Below are 24,226 nucleotides of genomic sequence, written 5' to 3' on the forward strand. Positions count from 1 at the left end.
CGCGCGCAGGCGACGCTTCTCCCCGGGCTGCTCTGGCTTCCCTGCCCAACGCACGTGGACTTGGACTGGCCTTCTGTGTCCCTCGGGCCCCCCGACACTGGCCCTGATGTGCGTGGGATGCCCAGCGGCCTGGCTGCCCCCCGGATTGGTCTCCCGTCGAGCGGGGGGGGGGCTCCCTCTTCACCCCCAGTCGAGGCCCTGGGCCGAATCGCTCGACGACCTGGACTTGCCGGAGGTTCAAGTGCAGTCGCTGAGCAGAGGCCGCAGAACAAGGACCTCCCTGCCCTGTGCAGTGAACACGGCCGCGATGGGGCTCGCAGCGGCCGCGGGCGGGGCTCTGCAGGTGCCCTGCTCCCCCACCCCGCGGCCCGCGGACCCAAGACTCTCCCGGGGAGCTGTGAGCTGGGCCCCGTCCACCTTTTCCAGGGGCCGAATTAGAGTCTTCACCACTCCCCACACCCCCTTTTTCTTTTTAAAACAAAACATGCAGGCTGGGGGACCATTCTCTCTTTCATGTTATTTTATCACCTCCCCCGTCTTGGCTTGGCGGGTCCCCAAGTGGACCAACCCACGCTCCTGGCAAAGGACCTCCCACCAGGCAAACTCTTAAAGGTCACTTGGAATCTGTCTCTTAAATCCTGTCCTGAGAAGCAACTCTCCTCCCACACACAGATGTACAGAATCTGCAGTTCAAAACAAAAGAAGAAGAAAATGCAAAAATCCCCCAGGCCTGCAATCGCCTCAGCTTAAGAAACACACTCCCACCGTTCACTCCATCCCTGGAGCACCACCTCCTGCGCGCACACGGACCTGGCAGAACAGACAGTCGCAGCAGTGAAGTAACTGCGTCCAAGTCTCTAAGCCCAGATCTTCAGAGAGGGATTCTGCTGTACTGGTCAGTTACTAGGAGATGTTAACCTGACACTGAGTTGTGTATAATTTAGTCATTTTAAACAAAAGAATAGCCAAAACACACAAACAAAATCTTGGAGGGTCACGGTTGAGATGGGGGTTAATCTTATCTTCCATCAGCCCTTTTTGCTCAGAGCTGGGAAGGAGTTGTGTCAACAGAGGATCAGATTCATCACTTTTCCCCAGAAGGCCTAAACCAAGGTGCTATCAGAGCAGGTCATTTCACTGCTGTAAAAGCGGTCGGTGTCTAGTTTCAGAGTCATTTGAGTTCAAACACTCGGACTTCCATTAACGACGGATAGCCCTTCACCAACAGTCACGTGGAAAAAGAAAGATCTACTGAGAATTTCCACATGACTGAAACCTCAACCTACAACTCTCAGAAGGAAGCCAGGGTCTCAGAGAGCACATACATTTTTAAGGGAGTTTTAAAAAAGGAACCCAAATAGTTAACGTACAACGTGGAAAAGGATTCTGAAGATGCAATCAGGGGCTGTGCATCCTTAGGTGTTTCCTGGGGTCTGCAGAAACGGAAGGTTCAAGACGATACTAAAGATATTTGGTTTTCAATCATTCAGAAATTTTCTTCAAAGAAAGGTAATTACAGCTATATTAACAACATTTTCCCCTTCTTTTGCAAATCGAGAAATACAAATACATTTCAAATGTGATTCCTCATATAATTCTTTTAGTCCAAATAGTCAAAATTAGAATTTTTAATTTTATAAGCCACCAATTATTAAACACTAATAGTAAGTCATCTGAATGAGAAAAAGAATGACAAACACAAAATATGAAAACTTCTTTTCCAGCCACAAATGATAATGGAGGGTTGTGTGTGTATAAGAAACAGAAATAATAGAAGAATAATCAGCTGAACTCCAAAACCCCTGGAAAAGCTCTTTTTGATTAGAGACTGTATTATTTACCCCAGAATCCGCAAGTTTAAAAGCCACATCTTCAAAGTTACCATCCCCACACCTCCCCACCCCCGGAAGACTTATGTACAGGCTGGAATCCAGAAATTAAGGTTAGAAGTATAAATACTGATAATTTCCACTACATTTTCAGAACGCTTTCAGAGTGCTATGATACAACAATTTAGAAGAAAGGAAGAGTGTCGCAGTTTGGTTGGTTTGTGATATACATAAGGTTCAGTAATTTCTTCCCTTTAGGGCCCTTCTCTTTCTCTCGAGGAATAAGCTGTAATTGGATTCTTTGGGTTAAAAGAAGTGTTAGATGGGACCAACAAAATGTAAGGGGGGGCTTCCCTGGTGGCGCAGTGGTTGAGAGTCTGCCTGCCGATGCAGGGGACATGGGTTCGTGCCCCAGTCCGGGAAGATCCCACGTGCCGCGGAGCGGCTGGGCCCGTGAGCCATGGCCGCTGAGCCTGCGCGTCCGGAGCCTGTGCTCCGCAACGGGAGAGGCCGCAACAGTGAGAGGCCTGCGTACCGCAAAAAAAAAAAAAAAAAAAAAAAAAAAAAAAAAATATATATATATATATATATATATATATATATATATAAGGGGAAGTAAGAACCCCGTTAAGATGTATGTACACGGATGATACATGCATGTATCTATATGCATACGTATATACACACATGCCCTCCTTCATCTGCACTTAACAGGGATGCACACCCCACGAGGACCCCCAGGAGCCACCCTCACTGAGTGCTACCAGGTGACCCCCACGGTTCACCAACTACAGCAGAGTAAAGCGGCCTCTTCCCCACAACATCTTTCCTGGGAAAAGCAGTTTCAGCCAATCCTGGCAGAGGCCTGGCCCGTCATCCCCGTGTGTTGTGAGAAGCAGAGAATCTTCTAATTTCACAGGAACCAAAATCTGGAAAGGAGTAACTATGAGTAACAGGTAAGAACCAAGGCTGCGGAGAAGTGTGTTTGAAAAGACTTTTCAGAGCTGCTTGGATTCTGTGTTGTTTATTACCATCCAAATACATGAAGTTCTGATGAAATAAAATCATAAGGTACAGATAAAAACAGGCCATGAAAGCCCAGAGTCGTTTTAGGGCCAAACTGCAGACCACCCAATAGTTCACATTTTAGGAATTTGAAATGCCTAAAAATAGATAAGGTGGTTTCTGAAAAAGAGCGAGAGAGAAGGAAAGAAGAAAGAAAAAAAAAAAAAAAAAAAAGGAGAGGAAAAGGAGGGAGGGAGGAGACAAGGAACCATTCAGGAAATGTTAGCTCCCAAGAACACCCGACTTAGAAAGAAGGGACAAACGCGTAAAAAATGCATAAACTTTGCGCAGGTTAATGCAATAGTAAACAGTAGAATACATAGGCCTCGTAATACTTTTGTAATGGCATACATATAATGTCTCTAGCACTTTTGAAAACTATGCAGACACTAATTAAGGATGATTCTAGGTAAAAATACATATTTCTTTAAAGGGGCGGGGTGGGAGGAGGGGAAGTATGGTCTCAGGGCGGATCCCCACAGACGTACAAAGATGAAACTATGTTTTTTGGTAATTCTAGTGGATATGGCAGCAAAAATTTGTCGTAAGGATGTTGGCTGGTTTTAAGAGGGTTATTTTCAAATATAACCGTACAGCTCTATTTGTAAAAAAATCTTTGTGAAAAGTTAATTTTATTAACCCTGAAAAATGCCTATATTGACATCTCTTTCTAAGATAAACTAGAAGTAGCAGAGTTGTGAACGGGTAAGGGCTATATGCTTTAAAGCAAATGTGAACCCTCTTTGGGTTCCTCTCACACAAAGGGATACAGAGTCTTAAATACAATAAACTTCCTTAAAAATCTGCCACCTAACAATTGTTTACATCATAGAAAAATAGCATTTTTGTAAAAAGAAATATAGTTACTTTGTTAAAATGGTCTATTTTAAACCAGCAATTATTTTTCATATAAAGAATTTCTAAACATCCATACAGGAAATAAAAATAGATAATACTGAGTGCAAAGCAGACAACATCATGTTTGCAAACGATCAAAGTATCTCATTGCCAGATAAATAACACTCTTAGTTCATTATGGTACAAGTTTTAATCTTTCGGGAACTTAAAAGCTACAGCTTTATTCTCTGATGGCAAGTTACTTATACGTAAAGTGACTTCAGCAGAAGGCCAGACTGATGAGAAATGGATCATACATATGCGTTCACATTTCCCCAGAACTCAAAGTGCTGACACACTAGCAATGGCCTACATCCCAAACTCCGTGACACGAGCGTGGACCGCAGGCCACGGGGAAGCGAAGGGTGATTTACGACATTCACGGTCCTTTTAAAATCATTCATTATATCATCCACATTTGAGTTTTCACATACAGCCAGATTAACACCAAACCCTTTACCAGCTTGGCTAAACCCATCATTAAGGAGGGTCTTTGTGACTCTTTTCTAAATATAGGTATTAACTCTTCGTGCTATAAAAACAGATGGTTTCCACGGACTACTGCTTTACTTCCACAGAGTGACTCTTTAGGGCTGATGAGTTTCCTGGTGGCAGTGGGGACAGGATGTCACAGAGAGGGTCCCAGCTTCCTCCCAGGCGGCGGGGCTGAGGCCACCTCGGAGATCACTCTGTTAGCAGATGACACAGCCCCGTACTCCACTGGCACGTCATCACACCCTCTCCACCCTGCTAGGGTCGTACGAATCTGCAAAAAAGAAAACGAAAGACAAGTAGCGGTATATTCAGTTGGTCTCTTGTCTGTTTAATCCTCAGACCAGAAATAAATATGTTTAGGGAACCAAGTCCACACGTGCAGAAACGTTCATTTTCAGACATCTCACCCATCTTATTGGTATTTTTCACTATGGAGTTAAAAGCTATCTAAACAGTCTAAAGGCTGTTTTAAAGGGACGTGTATGACCACTACCTAATCACAGATGGAAAAATGGGAGTTGCTTAGTATTTTGATGGTCCCTTCCTGTTGTTCACAGTGGAACATAATTAACTTTAAATGCAACTCTGGTAAAGCAGCAGTGACGCTCGTAGCTGATGGTAAAGAGGATATTGTGTGTGCGTGTAAATTACAACTTAAGGAAACCTTGCTGTAGAATGCCCGTCCTTGTGATCAGTGATGTCCCAGAAGGGCCTGAGGACCCTGAGACCCTGAGAGCTGGGCTGGCAATGACAGGGCTCCTGTTTCTGACCCGACAGCCGGCAGCAGGCCCTGGGAGTCTGGGCTGCCATGATGATCCGTTCTACAGGCACACATACTGGGCCCAGGTGGCCTGGGTTTCCGAAACGGGACACCACACAAAAGAACAACAGTCCTAGACCGTCATTAGGGCTGTGGCTAGGCCCTCAGTGGCCACAGATCTCTGGGGTCCAGGCAAACCTGAGGCTTATGCGTGTGGCTCCCATGGTCAGAATTTCCTGCCACGGCAGCTCAAACGGTTCCTAAGTTCTCAAGAGAAAACACGTAGGAAACCTGGAAGGGTGGTACAATTCGGCAGTTACTACAGCTGTTGCAGAGCCATCTCTTCCCAAAGCCTCTGGACCACGTGCATCCTGGAGGCCACACGGAGGCCCACCCCTCTGGCAGCAAAATGGTTTGCCGCCTCCTCCGGACACCTTCTCGATGTCCCGTCATGTGTTTACGACAAGACACTGCAACCGCGATGATTAAGGCAGCGTCTGTCGCGCTCGGGCCGCACGTCACAAGCCAGACAGGACAGGCTCTCCTCGTGGCAAGGCGTCTGCTCCTCTGTAAACACCTGCCGCACCAAGTGCCTCTCTGGCTGGAAGCAAGCAGAGTTCCCGCGAGTCAGCCACCTTCCGAGGGTCCACACTTCACACCTAGCGTGGCAGCATGGGGTAGCAGCTGAGCCTACATCTCTGTGCTCAATTGGCCTCACCTTAGGTGGATTCGGAGGAACGCCCTGTGAGCAAAGACGCCCTTTTCGCTGCTGAGAATGAGGCGGGCGGGCTCACTGCCGGCAGCAGAGAGGCCTGGAGAGGCTGTGTGTCTATTAAGCCTCCAGTGATACAGACCCGGGGCCCGGAGCAGCCCACCCGAGGGCAGGTGCACGGAGATGCCTCCATGGAACGTGCCTGCTCTCTGACCTCCACTGCGGAAGCTGAGGGCCCAGAGACAGGGCGCTACGGAGAGAATTCTGTAGAACAAGGGGCTCCTTCTTCAGATCATGGGGGGGTCGAGGTCCAATAAAAATATAACGTGAGCCACAGCATGTTATTTTAAAGTTTTCAGTAGCCGTGTTAAAGCAAACAAAAGGAAATAGGTGAAATTAATTTCAATGATGTATTTTATTTCACCAGATAAATCCAAAAGGTTATCATTTCAATAGGTGATCAATATAAAAATTATTGAGAAGTTCTAGATTTTGGGGGTGAATGTCTTTGAACTCTGGCGTGTGTTTTACACTTACAGCACACCTCAATGTGGACAGGCCACATTGCAAGTGCTCAGGAGCCATGTGTGACCAGGGGCTACCACACCGGCCGGCAGAGGTCCAGAGAACAGAGAACAGAGAAGTCATCACCCTCGGTACTTGGAATCCTGGTTCCCATGGGCATCATTTCAGGGGAAGACAAATCACTAAGGCCCGCCCTCGTGGGTATTTCGAGTACGAACACCCTCAAAAGCTATTGCCCTTGAGGACGTGCTGACGCCCCGCCTTCTAACGGCATTATTTGGCATCATTAAACTGCCCCAGGTTCCCCACCGCGGGTCCAAGCAGACAGGCTCCTCCCACTCTTCTCCTGAACCTCTATTAGGAGAGCAGCCAGCAGAGGCTGATGGACCAGGAGGTTCGGACATTGATGTGCCAGGATTACACTTCTGACCCGGAACATAATCCATTCAGCAGAGATGGAGTCTAGGACCTGAATTAGTTTTGAGCTGCTGACTTCTTAGCTAGAGCCCAAAAAGCCACTAAAAAATGTTCACTGAAATGACCCTCTTTAAGCTGAAGGAAAGTCTTTATGATACAATGGGTACACGACACAGATAATAAGGTTCTAGAAGGGTGTGTGTGTGTATGTGTGTGCGTGTGTGTGTGTGTGTGTGGTTACAGATATACACGGTATAATCTTGTTGGAAAATTCCAGAACAAAATCTGAATTTAAGTGGCCTGTGAGTTCAGGGGCAGTGAAGGGGGTCCGGCGCGCTGGGGTGACAGAGGCAGGGGTTGGGCGGGGACGGAGATGATGACTCTTGTGCCTAAAATGATAGGATACATCAAAAGGAAAGAGTCCGAAAGCTTATGAGCAACAAGCCTTTACTATGTCAATCAAAGGCCTCTCAGAAGGACTGGCTTTGAATACTGAGGCCTGGTGACCGTCACCTGAAAGGCTGACGGGGTCACCTGAGCCACTGCACGTGTGTGAAATCACCCCTGTGGGTCATGCTACGCAGCCACTTCAGGAAGCTCGAGGTACCTATGACCACGAGGAGTTATCTGCCTTCAGATTTCTGGTCATTTTATTGTGTACCAATAACAAATGCACCAGATGGAGAGACAAAAAAGTAATCAAAATCTCAAACTGTTGGAAACTATGGTTAAAAAATATATTAATAAAGTCATGGGGGTGGGGTGGAGTTTGAATGGCTGGCTAAAATGAAAATCAACATTACCTAGGTGATTTCAGACACCCACCTGGACCCATTCATGTGTCAAAAGGTCAGGCTACGAACTGAGGGAGTACTGAATTGAACTAGAAATTTTTTGTTACAACATATTCCCCGAAATGCGTGGCCATGGACAGAGGCATAGCGATCTTTACAAACCAGTGTTTTCCTTAGAACAGGATGTGTCTTACTTCAAAACCCTTATAATTCTCAGGAGCACTGACAAAATCATCCTGATTTTATAGATAAAGAAACGCCCTTTAAAAGCCTGTGATGATGTCCTTGTAACCAGCACTTAAAAGCCAAGGGGCCTATTTTTGGTGGGGGGAGAGGGTCTCAGGCTGCAGCCTGACAAACCCCAATGGCTCACAGAATGGGCCATGGAGTACTTTCCACCGTAATGGCAAAGGCTCTGCGTTCCTGATATTCTCTTCCGCAGCAAAGACCAACTTTGTCGACTCAGATGACCCAAGAGGGCCCTGACAAATGAGTCCTTTTGATCATGGATGCTGCGTGAGGGTGGGAGCAATGCTGGCTCATAAGAGTCACTCTGCATTTGTGGGAAAACTGAAAAAGTGCCAAGGAGATTTTTTTTGTTTAGCCAAAATTTCGGGACTCTTCCAGCTGAACCAGTGATCTTCTCCGTCTCCTTTTAAACCCTTGGATTTCAAAACAGGAAGCGGAGCAGCGAGGGTTGGGGGCCACCCGGTCGGCGCAGCTAGTCAGATGGGAGGGTCTGGCTGACAAGGCTGGGCTGGGGTCGGGGTCCAGGGACGGCGCCCGAACACTGAGTAAGGGGCGTGCTTCACCCTTCCAGCAGAAGGGTCCCTTCTAGTCGGTCGTTTATGATGTGGACTTTGAATTTCCTCTAATCATGTCTAGGGTATATAATCGATAATCCCCGGCACCTGAAACAGAGATGCCAAGGGCTCTCTCGCCTGCTCATGTCAGAGCCGAGAAGATGAACAGGTGTTTGGGGGCATCACTGTCACTGTCATGGGAACCTGCCTTGTGGTTCTGCATGCTGAAGAAGGCTCCGGAGACATGTGAAGGTGAGAGGATGCAGGGCTCATGGGCCTGCAGGATGCTGTGGCCAGAGCCGGCTCCCCTGGGTCTCAGCCATCAGAGCTCAGGGGCTGGAAGGAATAGGGCTGGTGGGCGAACTTCCAGGGGTAGGTGGGTACTGAGAAGAGCAAACTGCTAATTCTGTCTAGACCTCTCAAGTCTTATGAATGGTGTGGTGGTGAAGACAGATAAAAACGGGGACAAAGGATTCTGCAAGAATCACGGGGCAGGGAGTTTATTGAATCGACTGGTACGTCTTTTCCCATTAGGTTAATAGAGCAACGAGGGTTATCTGGGTGAATGGCTATTATCTGGGAAAACAATACAGAGCACAACAAATGCCATGGTCTCCTACGAGAGTGATCAAGGTGCCCGCACTAAAGCTGGAATACTTTACTGATGGACCTCTTCACAGTTAGGGGCCCCCAAGGTTGTGTATGTCTGGAATTTCACCTAGTTGCTTACACAGATAAGTTCTATCAAGACTGGATCATTTAAAATACACTATAAGATCTTGCTTTTTAAGGAAAGCTTCTGGATGATTCTTGGTAAAATGAAGACTCTTTTGGCCCATAATTCACAGGGTCAATTGCACCTTTTCTGAATCTGCAGGTTTCAGCATCCACCAACCTTGTGTTCTGATGCTCTTGGGACGTCAGATGAACACTGAACGCGCCCGCCCGCCTGCCCCGATCCTCACCTGGGCACCACAAGTCCTGGCCGCCGTTCTTCTCCCTGTGTGCTGTCGGATGCCCGTCTTCTCCCAGCGGGAGGGCACCCTTGGAGTCAGAGAGCTTGTGCCTGGCGCCCAGAGCCCCGGGGCCCCTCTCGGCCTTCAGGTCCTCCGCCTCCTCCACAGCGTCCGCGCCCCGCGAGGTCAGGAGCCTCAACCGAGACACAGAGCTCACCTCCTTCATCCTCATCAGGCGGTCGGGGTCTGCCCTCCGCGGGGGGGACGCCAGTTTCTCCTGTAAACTTTCAATCACTTTGGACGTGCTTCGGAGCCTCTTTTCTGAGGCTGCCAAATTTGGGGTCCTTTCTATAAAATGGAACAAGGTGGACCTGAAGGGTGGCTTTGTCCCCACGTCCTTGGGATGGAAGGGCTGGCACTCCTGGGGGCTGGGCTGAGGCTTAGGGGCCTTGCTGGGGACGGCCCCGTCCACGCAGGCGGGCTCGGAGGCCTGGGGAGCCTGCCGGGCGCTGCCCACTTCTCCCACAAACAGAGGGCTTTCGGTCCAGCCACACCTCCTCCTGCTGTAGAAGGCGTCGGCGGACGCAGCGGGGTCACACCGCTGGGCTGGGCTGGCCGCTGCCTCGTGCCTGCGGGCCCCTCCACCAGGCTCGGGGTCTGGGCTCTGCCCTGTCCTTCGGGCGCCTGGCAGCAGGGACTCCACGGCCACCTCAATGCCCAGGATCCTGGCAGCCCTGGCTTGGAGGGACTCGTGTGGGGGGATTTCTACTGCACTGGCTTCCCCCGGAGACCCCGCTAACTGGCCGGCACTCTGCTCCTGCCTCGGCGTTAGCCCCACACACCTCAAGTCTGGCGCCGACAGGCCTCGGGGTTTGCCAGCCACAGAGAGGGGGGCCCCCGTGGTCCCCCGCCCCCCACCGCCCGCCTTGGGTGTGCTGGCTGCACTCAGCTCCGCAGCACTGAGCCCGCCGCGGAGCTCCCGACTCGGCGGGGGCGCCCTCGGTTCCGCTGCATCGGGCGGGGGCCCTGCTCCGGCATCGCTCGGCCCGGAAGACGCGGCTCGTCTCACCGGCCTCGGGCTGATGGCCGGCTGGGGCGCCCCGGCCTCGACCTCCCGGTCCCGCTCCTCCGCCATCTGGCTCCAGGGGGGCGACGGCCCTGCGGCGCGCCCGCTGCCGTCTGCCTGCCGGGGCCTGGGGGACCGAGGCCTCGCCTCCTCGGCCCAGCTCTCGGGCTTGCTCTTGACGCTCCCCGGCCTGGGCCCCGGGTCCCCAGGTGCCCGGCCGTCCGGGAGGCCTGGGCGCGCGGACGCGGGCTGGGGGCGGCCTGCCCAGGGCGGTTCTGTCTCGCCGTCCTGGCTGCCGCCGCTCCCGTCGTCCCGGCCCCCTTCCTCCTCCTGAAGCTCCTTGTTGAAACTTTCCAACTGGCTGATCAGGTCCCAGGGGCGGCGGCTGACGGGCTTCAGGAGGAACTGCCCAAACGGCTGCCTGCTGTTGCAGGGGCCTGTGGTCGCCCCCTTGACGACCTCGGCCCTGGGCACCGGGCTGCCTCCGCGGACACGGCCGTCCCCGCGTGGCTCACCCGGGCCAGCCCTTGGTGCGGGGGCCTGGCTCCTGGGCGAGGAAGACCCTGAGAAGGCGCCGCCGCCGCACGGGCTGAGGGGCCCCCCTTGGCCTTTCGGGGAAGGAGACCCGGGCCTCTGGTTCTGGTCACTGGACGCCAACGCCACGAGCATCTGAGCCTCGAAGGCGTCCAAACATCTTGGAGGCAGCGTGGTGTCGGGGGACCCTCCCCGCGTCTCCCCGGGGAGGGGCCGCGGGCTTCGGGACTCCTGGGTGAAGCTGGTCTGCGTTTGCTGGTCTCTGTACTGCTGCCCGGGCCACGAGCCAGAACACGCGAGCGCTCGGTGTTTCGCAGGGTGTGGGAACCTGGGGTCGTCTGTTGGCTGGTCTCCTCCGCGGGCCCCCGGGTCTGGTTTCCGGAGCTCCGTCCTCCCGGTCATGCCACCCGTGAGCGCCTGCAGCTCCAGGTCGGTGGAGGACAAACTCAGCAGACGCTGCTCCTGCAGAGCCGCGCTCCTCTCGGGCCCAGGCCTTTCATCCGCGCTCTGTTTCAAGTCATTGTTGTTCGTATCTGTAGCTGGCAGATGTGATTCTGACTTAACTGGGATGGAAACCAAACAAAATATCGTCTCGCTCATTTTTTTCTTTGAACTTTTCTTGGTCTGCAGCCCAGCTTCGAACTTTCTGAGCTGGGTTTGCGTCTCGCAGGTACTCTCGCCCTGGGGGCTAGGGGAGGAGACGAGGTTTTCTGCACGCACATCCGGCTGCTGACTCCGAGTGGAGACGCAGGCGTCTCTGTGCTCAGCAAAGCCACCGTCTTCTCCACCCACGGGGACCCGGTCCCACAGCCAGCTCTCGCTCCCCGAAGGGCCCCGAACGACAGCCTCCCGCTGCAGGCTTCCAGGCGCCGGCTCCGGGGCAGGGACAGGGCCGTCCAGCTTCACGTCTTCCCAAAACCCGTGGGGTCGGGCGAGTCTAATGTGTCGTATCCGTGGGTCGTCGAAGGGGATGTACAGGACGGAGCCGTCACAAGCCGTGGCGGGGCGGGGCTGCGGGAGGACCCCGACAGGAGAGCACGGGCCGGGCCTCCGCTCCTCCCCGGCTCCCCAGGGACCCGAAGGGAGCTGGCCGCCGGTGGCAGCCTTCTCCATCAGGTGCCTCTGCACGCGGCGGCCTCCGCCCTCGGGCCTCCACCCTCGGGCCTCCCCCGGGCAGGCGGGTGCGGCCGCCTGGAGCGGCGACCGGTAGGAGGGCGGAGGCACATACACCGGGGGCTCCAGGCCGGCGTCGGGCGCGCACGGCTCCTGCCTGGCGGCGGCGTTCGCCTTGGTCGAGGGGGCAGCAGCCGAGTCCGGCTGCCGGCTGTCCGCGTAGCTGCCGTTTTCCGCGCCGGCCCTGCAGTGTTGGTGGGAGCCGTAAGATGGAGGCTTGAGGGGTCTCCCAAACCGAGGCCGGGGTAAGGGGGCCGAGGAGCCGCCCTTCTCGGGGTTCCTGGTGGCTTCCGAGTCGCGAGCACCGTCTGGAGGCTGAAATGGCACTTGAGGGACACCCGGAAAGTGCCCGTCGCTCAACGGGATGGGAATCTCCACGCAGCTCAGGTTCTCGGGGGAAAGAACTCTCGACAGCGACTGGGATTTCCCTGTGCTCTGGGAGGTCAAGCCGTGGCCTCCGAGCACACATGAGTGCAGGTCTTGGAACAGCTTCTCCCCGACACCAGCCGGCATCTGCCCCCCCGGGTTCTGTGGCTGGGCCTGGCCTCCGACGCAGACGCTCTGCCATCTGGCGGGACCCGCCAGTCCCAGCCCTTCCTCGCAAAGTGCCTTCCTCATCACGTCCTCGCTGCTTCCGCCAGCCTCCCAGGGCCCCTGGGTGGCGTGCGTGGGCGGGCTGGGGGCCCGGGCCGGCTCCTCGCGGGCTTCCTGCTCCCTCCTCCGGTAGGTATGGCTGCGGCCGGCCAGGGGCTGCTGGCGGAGCCTGCGAGACAGAGAGGCACGCGGTTACGCCAGGGAGGATGCGCACGGGGAGCCTGCCTGGGCCGCGACTGCTGAAAACCACACCCCGGGCCTTCCCTGGCGGCGCAGGGGTGAGGAGTCTGCCTGCCAGTGCGGGGGACGCGGGTGCGAGTCCTGGTCTGGGAAGATCCCACATGCCGCGGGGCAACTAAGCCTGTGCGCCACAACTATTGAGCCTGCGCTTTAGAGCCCACGAGCCACAACTACTGAGCCCGTGCACCACAACTACTGAGTGTGTGCTCTAGAGCCCAAGAGCCACAACTACTGAGCCCACGTGCCACAACTACTGAGCCCGTGTACCACAACTACTGAGCCTGTGCCCTAGAGCCCATACGCCACAACTACTGAGCCCGTGTTCTACAACTGCTGAGCCCGTGCACCACAACTACTGAGCCTGTGCCCTAGAGCCCACACGCCACAACTACTGAGCCCGCGTGCTACAACTACTGAGCCGGTGCACCACAACTACTGAGCCCACGCTCTAGAGCCCGCGAGCCACAACTACTGAGCCCGTGTGCCACAACTACTGAAGCCCGTGCGCCTAGAGCCCGTGCTCTGCAACGAGAAGCCACCGCAGTGAGAAGCCCGTGCACCGCAACGAAGAGTAGCCCCTGCTCACCACAACTAGAGAAAGCATGCATGCAGCAGCGAAGACCCAACGCAGCCAAAAATAAATAAATAAATAAAATTAAAAAAAAAAAAAGCAATGGACTATAAAACAAAAACACACTCCTAACCCCAGCACTCGTCGACTTGGAAGAAGCCACACCCACGAATAAGGGCTGGAAGGCAGCCAGCTCTTCTGCCATTGCGCGCCTAGCGACAGGCTGTGCACAAGAACTTCAGGACTTTGCATGCACGTGAGCGAGGCCAAGCTCAGGGCTCTGAAATGCCCGAGGGGACCGGGCTTCCAGAGTGTGGCCCTGGGCCCGAGACTCCATCCCCAGCTCAGGCCGGATGGCCGCTTGCTCTCTGGGGGCAGGTCTGGGAACCCGCTTCGCGTGTGGGCAGGAATCACGACGGGGCCGCTCAGGTGAGGACCCTGGGTCCCAGTCCAGAGGCTGACTCAGCAGGCCTGGGTGGGGCTCCATAAAAGGCACTCCCGCCAGGTCCCTGGGTGCTGCCTGTGCTGTGGGTCCCAGCACCCCTGCCGAGCACCATCACTGCCGGCGGGCGTCAACCATGAGCACACGGAAGTCGGGGGACCCCGCCTCCCCACGCCCGTAGGCAGCACCCCAGCTCCACCCCGTGAGAGTATCCGAGGCAGGCAGGCAGCCAGGCACCGCGTCTCTCCGGGGCCCCCAGCTCTTCCCAGCGTCTGGATGAGATGGAGGCTCCAGCAGAGTTCCCACGCCTCCCCGACGGTGAGAACCACCCAGTGGGCTCATTAAATATACACGTCATCAGTGTTCCTGCCCCTAAAAGTTCAGATTCAGTAGCTCTGGGTTAGGGTCCCGTGTCTATTGTTACCAAGCTCTCTGGGCATCTTGTCTTCAGGGGACGCGGGAAACACGCTCGAACCACCTTCTGAGACTGAGGGGCCCTGCTCCAGAGAAGAGCCCTCTGCCAGGCAAGGGATGCTGGCCCCTGCGGCCGGCCAGCTCCAGGCTGTGGCCCACCGCCCGGCTGTGCATCAGGGTTTCCCTGTGAGCCTTTAAACCATACCACCGCCCAGGGCCCACCCCCCAGACGGGGGATCTAATCAGTGCCGCCAGGAGCCCGGGCCCAGATATTTCAAAACCTCCTCAAATGACTCTGGCAGCCCGAGTTTAGAGCTGCTCTACTGCAGCTGAAGGAAGGATCTGAAGAACACTGCTGAACTGTGCAGAAATATTAAGCTACTGCCTACAAACCGGCAGAGACCAGGACTGTAACACAGAAAACCCATGAGGCGGAAGGAAGCCTGGGGCGTTCCACTACCTCGATTAACCACGGGCTAAGCAGGAAAGGCTCCAACTCTAAAAGTCCTGATTGCTTCTTAAATTATAAAAGTAATATGCACTCATTGTTGAGAATGTGGAAAAATATAGGAAAGTACAAACCCCCAAAATCCCTCGTAGTCTTTACACCCAGAGACAGTCATTTTGATGTATGTCTTTTAGTCTCTGTGTGTGTGAGGATGTGGATTTTCAAACAGCCTCAGTGTTGATCTGCTTTCTGGTTTTACGTCAACATTTCCCAACATCTGCAGCACAAACAACAGCCAACACTTACATAGTGGTGACAGTGTGCTAGGTCCTTACCAAGTGCTTTCCTAACTCACTTAAGCTTCAGCAGCGCCCCTCCGAGGTAGGAACTGCTGTCAGTCTCATTTTACAGAGGAGGAAACTGAGGCACAGAGAGGTTGGACAACTCTCCCAAGTCACACAGCTTGTAAGTGGTGGGAAAAGAATTCAAACCCAACAAATGTGACCATAAAGCCCACTTAGCCACCATGTTTTACTTCTTCCAGCGTAATGACAAATTCCTCACGAGCACAGTTTCAATGGGAGAATAGTAGTCTATCATGTGTATGTGCTTTATTTAACCATCACACTGCTATCAGACATCCGTGTAGGTTACGTTCTAAAACACTTTTGAGAAACGCTATTCACCAACACTAAGCATGTCCCAGGTTATTTAGAATCAATCCGTAGCAAAGGAATCAGCGGATCAGGGGATCATGCTATCCCTGTGGTGCAATGTGACCTCAGACCAGTCCGGCCCGTTTAGGCTCGTCCCACCCGCAGCGTGTGGGGCAGAGCTGGTCCTGCCGAACCGTTCCCGTGTCCGGCTCTCACGGCCGACGTGTTTCCTTACTAGATAAGTGAAAGGAATCTCCCACTGGTTCTCTTTTTTTTTTTTTTTTTTTTAATGTGCTTAGGTCTCACTAAACCACATTCTGTGGTTTGGAACGATTTCTATACCATAGTCCACTCTTCAGCTGACAGGACAGCAGAGCAAGGATGGTACGGAGAGCGGGGAGGGGCCCCAGGCCACTCGTTCTGTGCAGCCACAGCAGGTGAAGGCCTGGGGACCAGCCACGGCAGGGGACGGGCTGCCGGAGCACCCTTCCCAACACACAGGCAGGAGGAAGGGCGGTTCAACAGCAGCCTAGATGGTGAGTAAATGGGAAAAACCTACTGTTGTTATTATTGTTATTAATCATTATTCTGGAATTACTTCTTTGCCTTAAGAAGTGAGGGTAGCTCTTCAGGTCCTGCATCCCCACACCTCAATGACTTAAGAAGACACTTCAGCAAAGCGAGTCATGGGCCGAAAAAGTAGAAAATATCTGAAATGAAGTTGAGGCAAAGCATTTGCTGCACAGCCGCCTAACTCCTGCGTGTACTTTGCCCACGCGCTGCAAGCTGCCTTAACCCTGCGCAGAGCTGACGGTCGGTTTCTTTGCTGATTCTGTTGCCATCAGATGGTCATTCGAGCATTTAGGTTTTGAAGGCTGGCATAGCCCTCCTCGGGTCAGGTTCTACACGGACTGGTCCCTGTGGAAGCCACCATGCTGGCCTCCCGGACCTGCCCCCCACCACCAGCCGAGCTCCGGAAGCCGAGGTCCCTTCCCTTAGGGATACCCTATGGCTGCCCCTCTGGAGCCTGATGCAGACGATGAACCACGCAAAGGTCCTCGGCACCTACTGGCTTCAGGGTCTTAGACTCTATGCCAAGTCCAAGGGCAAGATTCAAAAAGTGCAGCTTAATAAGATGTCACAATCGGCACAGACCCAATTAAGAGAGAGTAAAATAAATCACTAGGAAGCAGGTGGTCAACGCCCAGCATCGGAATCTCCTTTCTCACCTCTGTTCTTTAGCTGACGGTGAGCGGGCTTCCTTACAGACCTGTAAACATCTGGGGCGCCTGGTTTCACAGAAGAAACCACACTGCATGGCTTTTGCTCACTTTCTCAATAGATATTTTGGCTTCTCGGCAAACGTCCGGAGGGACCGAAATCCTGAGGTGCGGTTTGTCCACATTCAGACCACGAGCATAATCAGAGACAAACAAAGAATGACATAAACAGGACAAGGATATGAACAGGCTGTAGTTACCCACGCCAGTAAGGGGGCCAGTTTTCTTCCCCACCCAAAACTGTTCCGTTACCACCTTAACTCGGTCAAAGCTGCCATTCGTAACTAATCAAAACGGCTGGGCGTTCTAGGCAAAACGTTTTTCTATTTGCACAATACACCGAAATCCCAGTTTCAAGAAAACACAGATCCACCCAGAGAACTTTAAATAATCTATTTTAAAGAGTACACATGACAGAGAAAACTATAAAGCAATTATTTCACAAACATCTAGTTTGTACCTAGTCTGAGCCTGGCTCTCACAGGCACACGTGGACCCACGCGGTGACAGTTCTGGTGAATTTCTCCTTCAGACAAGTTACCAAGTTGGATATTTACTGGCTTCAGTGTATGACATCCATTAGCAGCTCTAGGCTGGCAGGGGCACTGGGGCATCTCTTTAGAGTGACTCAGCGTCCATCAGCCCAGTGTTGGGTGTCTGGCATGTTTCTGGGATGCGGTCAGCTATCTAGTGCTACAGAATTTCCTCCCAATCCTCTTTGGGCCTGGAAGCCTGCAATTTTACTTTCCAGCGTGCCGTGGTATATTCACTATACTACACTGTGTGACTAACCCTCTGACTCAGGGTAACAGATAAGCTAATTTTGGAAAGGGGAGCTATAAGGTCAAGAATAGATCACGACTAAGGTTTAGAGGTTAGCACAAATTAAGATCAGTCAGAAAAGACAAAGCTGCTCTGGGAACATAATGGACAAAGATCACTATTCAGCCAAGCTCAAGCTGAACAAGAACTGCAAGTTGCACTGGCAGAGAGGTAACTAAGAAACACACAACTGTCAGGTCAGACGGCTAATGTACTGTTTCGCCTGCTTTTCACAATGTCGCGATAAGTGACTGCAAATGATAAATACTATAGATTCAGCTGAAATAAAGGACCAGGGAGACTATTTCAGGAGGTTACTGTTTGGTTTTTTTTTAAATACACACACTTAACAATGGGTCTGGAAGAGGAAGCATGATAAATGACAGGACTGATGAATGATGCTAACTTTAGCCTATGGGAGAGGGGCGGGGCAGGAAGACAGTCCAAAGCACTCAAGGTATCCACACAGACAGGTAACTAAGCAGACCCACCCAGGGAAACACATCTGCTGACGCAGAGGACGGAAGGCCCTGAGTCTGGTCCTCCACCCGGGGGTTTGGACGCCTGAGCCCGGGTCCAGGGTCCACAGAGATGAGCTCAGCATGGGCAGTGTCGCTGGGCAGGGGAAGATGTACCGTGGGGCCGGCTATCAGACCGCGTGACCAGCAGTGGACACAACTTGCTCTCGTGGGAGCCGGCAGTTTTCTGCATCATCTTCGGGGTAGGACTTCAAGAGATTAATTCTGCGAGGTCTGGTGAAGACCTTTTATCCAAGTGACCTAAGTCAGAGGCCCCGCCCAAGAGGCCCTGCTCCGGGGAGGGGCGTTTAGGGTCGTTGCTTGCTTTTTACAAACCAGTGCCTGGAGCTGCAGTTCTCGGGGATACACGTGGGGCAGACGCCGTTCCCTCCCTCCCAGATGTGGACCCTCCCCCCAATGGCTGGGCAGCTGCCCTGCACTTACTCTGGGTGACCTGGCCCCTTCTGATGGATTTCCCAGCTTCAGGAAGAAAGGGCTAAAGCGGGAAGGAGTGGGATGAGAAGACAGGGCCTGTGGTCAGGTTGCCGGGGAACCTGCGGCGGACCCTCAAGGAGGGCGGCTCCCCGGCGACGGAGCTGCCGAGGCGCGTGCCAGCTGCCTGGGACTGAGGGGACCCTCAGTGGCACCACCAGGGAGCGGGGTAGGGATGCTGCCCGGAGCGTGTGGGCATCTCCTGGGGCACCGGACGGCGGGGGGGTCCAGACGCCTGCAGCAGGGCTTCGTGACCACGTACCCTCGGCAACATGCCGCACCTCCCCTGGCCTCTGACTCCTCGTCCCTGTCCAGTGGATGGTCCAAACGCCTTCCTTTTCAAGTTTGTTGGGAGGATTAATGAGATAATACATTTCAACTGTTTGGCAGAGTGTCTAACATACGAAACCCGTTTTTAGCCATTAGTACCATCATGAACCCCATTAAAAGAAATTCTCAGCAGAGTGGATCCATTTCGAAAGTCTTTGCCTCACATGGTATACGGAGGGGGTGAGGGGCACGCAGGAAAGAGACAAGTGAGTTTCTGTCTTCGAGTGGGGTTATTTTAGACCCGTACTGTCCTCTCCCAAGCTGTAATCAATGGGCCTGCACAACGGTGGGGAGTCAGGATGCACCGACTGCCGTAACAAGACCCTGACCCTCCGGCCAGGCTCTAAGAGAGGGCCCATAACAATGATGTCCAGCCAACCAATATCTAGTCTATTCAAACAAAGCAGGAAGAGCAAGCTGGGGCCCATTTTCTCTCTCATGAATCCACTAGGTAAGGCAGATTATTCCAGAGTTTTCCCGTGTTCTCATAATAAGGACATATCCTTATGGATATATATGGGTGTTTCCTCACCTGCTAACTAACCCAGTTCTCTAGCTGAAGAAGGAACTCATCACCAACAAGTCTCCTCTCGGTGTTAATGTGGCTGCCAAGACAAATGGAGCTCTTGGCTGTGTTGCTGATGTCTTCCCCCTCATTCTAGAAGCACCTCCTCACCACTGTTCTCCCTGAAGTCTCATGTTCAAAGGGTCCAACCTGATTCTTCTTGGGAAAACATGGTGACGGCAGAGCAACATGGGAGCACGTGCAGGGAGAGGACCAGTGTCCGGGCTTCTGGAAGCTTACACTGCTGATGAACAAGAACAAAGTGCCTCAGAAGAAGGGTTTACAACAAGACAACGGGGAGATCGGAGGTCTGAATCTCCACGTGCGCTGATGAGCACTCCAGCTCACACAATCCATACTTTGCTCCGTGAAGAGGTCAAACTAACAAGGCCTAACACTTAGGAGATGAAGCAGCAGCTACAAGACAAATGATGTTTGTGGAAGTATAATTCTGTACAGAGAAAGAGATACATGGAAACAGATGTTAAACTCGAGGCATTCCTTTTTTGGAAAACCATTTTAAGCAGGATATGATTGGAGAGACGCTTAAAAAGCCTCTGAAAAGGGACTGTTTACCATACCCAGTAGCACCACCTAGAACGATGTCCACTGATCGGATGTAAGGCTCCCCAGATGAGGCCCCTCACCCCACATCAGAGATCCTCTCAGACTGCTGAGTCTCTAATTAGCTATGACTGCGCTGACGACAGGACATAATTACAAGCTATTCTCAGGATTTCTGGGGCTGAGCAGAAAAGAGCTTATTGTGGTACAACTTTCAGATTCAGACCTCTGCTACGTTACGTTATTTTACAGCTTCCTCTGATTATAACATTTCAAAGGAAACACAGCAAGGAAACAGGGAATGCCTGATAACAGTGTTTCACAAGTTTAATGGTAGCTGAGTATTATTCAGCGATGGCTACTTGCATTGAAGCATGCAGTTTCCTCCACATATAGATAACAGCTAGCTTTTCTCCTTTGCGCATTTCCTCTGTTGCCCCTTAATCTTTGTGTGTGTGTGTGTGTGTGTGTGTGTGTGTGTTTTGGCAAGCACACCCTGCATCAAGGCAGTATGTGCAGAAATAGTTAAACTTGGTACAAACTGATGAACTGAAAGTCTACTCATTATGAGCTTTGAGCACAGATGTAAATACCAGCTTTCAGAAGCATCCTTTTCATGTTGCCATGGGGAGGACAGAGAGGCCACAGAGAAGATGCACACAGTTAGTATCTGTTGTTGGTTATACGGCCAAGATTAGGACACAACAAAAACTTAGCATTAAATCATCTGACATCTAGAACGCTATCTACAGTTTTACAGACATCCTCGGTTTTCCTGCTATGGGAATACTGTAGTGACGTTTGACATGACCTGTGAGTTTTCTTCTGTACCACGTGGGTGACTCTCCTCACACAGCCAGTTTCATCACCCCAGTCCGATCCCTGAGACCATCTAGGAGTGGTTTAGCATCCAGGTGAACTCTCTGCGGAGTGAATGACTCAAGGGGGACGTGCCAGGGCTTTAGGGTTCCTAACTCAACAGTCTGGGAAGAGAAAAGAAAACATTCGTGGGTGCACGGTCAGCCCCGCGCCCACCCAGGCCTGGAAAGCGCCCTCATCCGAAGCCCTCTGCCCAGAGCAGGTGAGGCTCGGACACCCACCACCGTCCGCCCGCCCTCCCCTGGCCAGACCCTCGCTGCGCGGCAGAACAGGGCCGGCACGCTCACCAAGCCCAAAACATCTCTGGCTGCCCCAAACTACACATACTTTCTCTCGGAAATTTAAACTAAGACCCAAGGGCGCAAGTCGGCAGGGGCTCTGGAGACAGACCTCTGCCTCCATGTGGGACTGAAGTCCCGGGGAGCCCAAGTTAGAGGGAAGTGGGAACTGCTGGTGACGTCAGCGGAGGAGCTGCAGTGCAGGGAGACGCAGTGACAGGCGACACCTTGGGCGGAGAGGGTCCCGCAGGGACGAGCCACAGCCTGGAGAGACCTGGGCTAATGGCCCGTCCTGGGCCCAGCTTGTTCATCCCACACGGGGTGAGGCCGCCAGTCTTCGTGTCCTGCGGGCCAAGACCCCGTGGTATCCTCACACCTCTCCCTTCACGCAGGTGCCTCTGGGTCCCTGCACCCGGAGAATCCACAAGGACAGAAGCTTTCCCGCCAGGGACCAGGCGGGAGTCCTTCTGAGCCTGTGACTGTTACTTTCCCCCCCGCCCCGCCCCTCCCCGCTCGTCCCTCAAGGTTGGCATAAACGAAGCCACCAAGACCACGACCTCAGAGCTGGGGTCGACAGTGCAGGTGACGGGGGCTGCACAGCCAGGGTTTGTGCTTTACACGCTTGTCGAGTCGCCAGCCCTGAGAAGGTCGGTCTCAGCAACACGTGGGACGCAGCTTTGGAAAGCAGTGACTCTAACTGTCATTCTGGATAAACTGTGCCAAAGGAGAACAGTCTCCCCACTTGAGCCAAAGGGCTTCTCAGCAAGTTCAGCCGGTCCTGCACCCCTCCTGCCACCCCGGGAGCTCGGTATCACTCGATCTAACAACAGCGACAGCTCAGAGCACAGCCTCTCCGCCCACTTAGGAAGCGTGGATCCTGCATTTGGGAACCTAGTCAAGGCTCCAAATCTGTTCTGTGTTCCTCCCCGCCTTTTTCTTTTTTAACATTCTGCTGCATATAACCAGCTCATACACGAGAAACTCTAAGGTGATGTGAGTTATCAGTCCTATCATGCTTCATTCTCACCTGGGAATCCTGATGCTCCAGCCACGCCCAGATGACGGGCGACACTGCTCCCCAATGTGGCCCCGGCCTGTGTGCACAGGGCGGCATCATTACCCGGCTCTGACCAGGGAGCACAGATGCCGTCCCTATGCAGCTCCCCAGACAGAAAGGGGCGCAGCGGCGCGTGGGAGCTGATACCCCCGCCCACGGGCAGGGAGGGCAGGGGAGGACGTGAGGATGGCCTAGCACAGGCGACGGGTCAGGCCAGGCACAGTGTGGCCAGGCCCGGTGCTGCTGTGGCCCGAGCCGGGCTTCCCTCCACGCTAGCACCGAGTGCGTGGCCCTTGCAGAGTCACTGATGTTCTCTGAGCTTCAGGCTCTTGGCTATAAAATAACGACATTGCTAACATGCCTACCTCTCCACCATTCCAACAGGATAAAACAAACCAGTCTCCTTTCGGCCCCTGTGGCCTTCCAAACTGCGCTGAGTCCCCCGTCCCCAGGAGGTCCAGGGGTGCTGAGGACCGGCCTGTGGTGTGGGCACTCTCTAAGGGCAGACCTCACCCCACCGAGGAACTGCAGGATGAGGGGCCCCTGTGATGCTCCCCAGTCATCCTGATGGCTTGGACAGCGCATCCTAGGCCCCAGCGGCCCCCAGACCCGGAGACCAGACTGGCAGGGTCATGGTGGGGACCAGGCCAGGTGCAGGACCACGGCTGCATCGCCATGTGACTAAAGGCTGGGATCTGGCTGAGCACCACTGATGCATCCAGACTCAGAATTCCCAGGAGCCAAAGAATTTGGCAGTTTCCTTCTTCTTTACATTTTTAAGCTTTAACTATTAGCACCTATTTATTTCCTCTCAAGGCACGCTTCTCCCGAAAGGGAAACGTAATCCCCTCCAGCCTACCTTTCCGCCTGCCTCCTCTTTCCAGTTCTCTACTGGCCACTAAAGAAAGAAAACGTCTTTTCACTTCAAGCCAGGAAGCTGGGCAGTGGGTCTCTGAGGCGCGGGGCACTGGCATGGATCTTTGCAAACATGAGTGCGTTTTCTCTTTCTACCCTGCAAGGCAACCTTCAATCCAAAAGCGCCTCGACACTTTCCAAGTCCACCGGGCAGCCTCAGGACTGGGGGGGAACGGCCAGATCTCTCAGAACTCTGTCGACAGGCAAAGACGTCCCAGCGCTGCTCTCAACCCAGCTGAGCCCTTCACTTAAGACAGAAAGAAAGGCGCCTACAGGTCTGAGGGAGGCTGGGATGGAGGGCCTTGAGGTTCCCAGGCCCCTGTGATCACACAGGGCTAGGGAATCCTGAGCAAGCTGTGAATGGGGCTGGGAGCCTCACTGCCCACGTGGAATCCTCAAGGGGATTCTACTGCTTCCCAAGCGGGACCCAACTCTGACCTCTGATTCAGCCCTTTGGACTGGGATGGACCCCGCTCGTGGCATGTGTGCAGGGATTCCAAGGCCATTGTCTTCACCTCGTTAGAAACTAAACCTTCTGCTTCTCAACAACTGTTACGAGGCTGGATGGATGAACTGAACCCCTGGGCTTATACTGAACACACTGTGTGCCCAGCACATAGCAAGCTCTGCAGGAAATGCAGAAGGGGGCGCAGGGCACAGCCTCGGTGCCCTGAAATCCAGGGCAGAAGGTGCAGGTGTACACAGCACAGAACCGGAAGCACAGGATGGGGGGTAAAACCCAGCACGCGTTTGTGCAGTAGCAGCTAAGGCTGGCCTGGCTCTCGGACAACATACCCACAATCACCCTCCTCCAAAACCCACGGTGGGCATGCTTTTCAGGAAACATGGCTGCAAAGGCAGTAGCGGACGTAAGGGCAGGTTTTGAAGGGCAAGGTTAAATAAAAGCAGCTTCCAGCCCTTCTCCGTCCTGGGTTCCCTCCCGAACCCGCCCCATCGGTGACAACGCGCGCCCTCCACAGACAGGCAGCTCTGACTTGGCAACACAAACCTGCTTCTACTCCACTGGGTGAGAAGAGGGCCCTCGCCCTTGCTTGTACTCAGTGACCCAGGTGTTGGACGTTCCGACCTGTAAGAGCAAAATCCCTACCCTGACGGCTGTCGACCAACAAGGAAG

At 53.5% G+C, this 24,226-nt stretch overlaps 1 protein-coding gene across 8 annotated transcripts in view; it reads right to left on the reverse strand.

Annotated features, from left to right (window-relative positions):
• Positions 1-3,343: 3,343 nt before the first annotated feature.
• The window catches only part of JCAD (junctional cadherin 5 associated), a 36,423-nt gene continuing 15,540 nt past the window's right edge, over positions 3,344-24,226 (reverse strand). For 4 of the 8 annotated variants that reach the window (XM_060097844.1, XM_060097843.1, XM_060097841.1 and 1 more), the window contains exons 3-4: positions 9,193-12,789; positions 3,344-4,557 (exon numbers count right to left, since the gene is read on the reverse strand). In XM_060097844.1, coding sequence (XP_059953827.1) covers positions 4,542-4,557; positions 9,193-12,789 — 3,613 coding nt within the window. In that variant the 3' untranslated portion in view covers positions 3,344-4,541. Of the gene's footprint in view, positions 4,558-9,192; positions 12,790-14,869; positions 14,926-16,620; positions 16,775-19,365; positions 19,489-24,226 lie in introns of those variants that run through there. The other 4 variants (XM_060097847.1, XM_060097846.1, XM_060097848.1 and 1 more) reach the window with 4 other exon arrangements.

The sequence above is a fragment of the Mesoplodon densirostris genome, chromosome 4 (genome assembly GCF_025265405.1).
Source record: "Mesoplodon densirostris isolate mMesDen1 chromosome 4, mMesDen1 primary haplotype, whole genome shotgun sequence".
Lineage (NCBI taxonomy): Eukaryota > Metazoa > Chordata > Mammalia > Artiodactyla > Ziphiidae > Mesoplodon > Mesoplodon densirostris.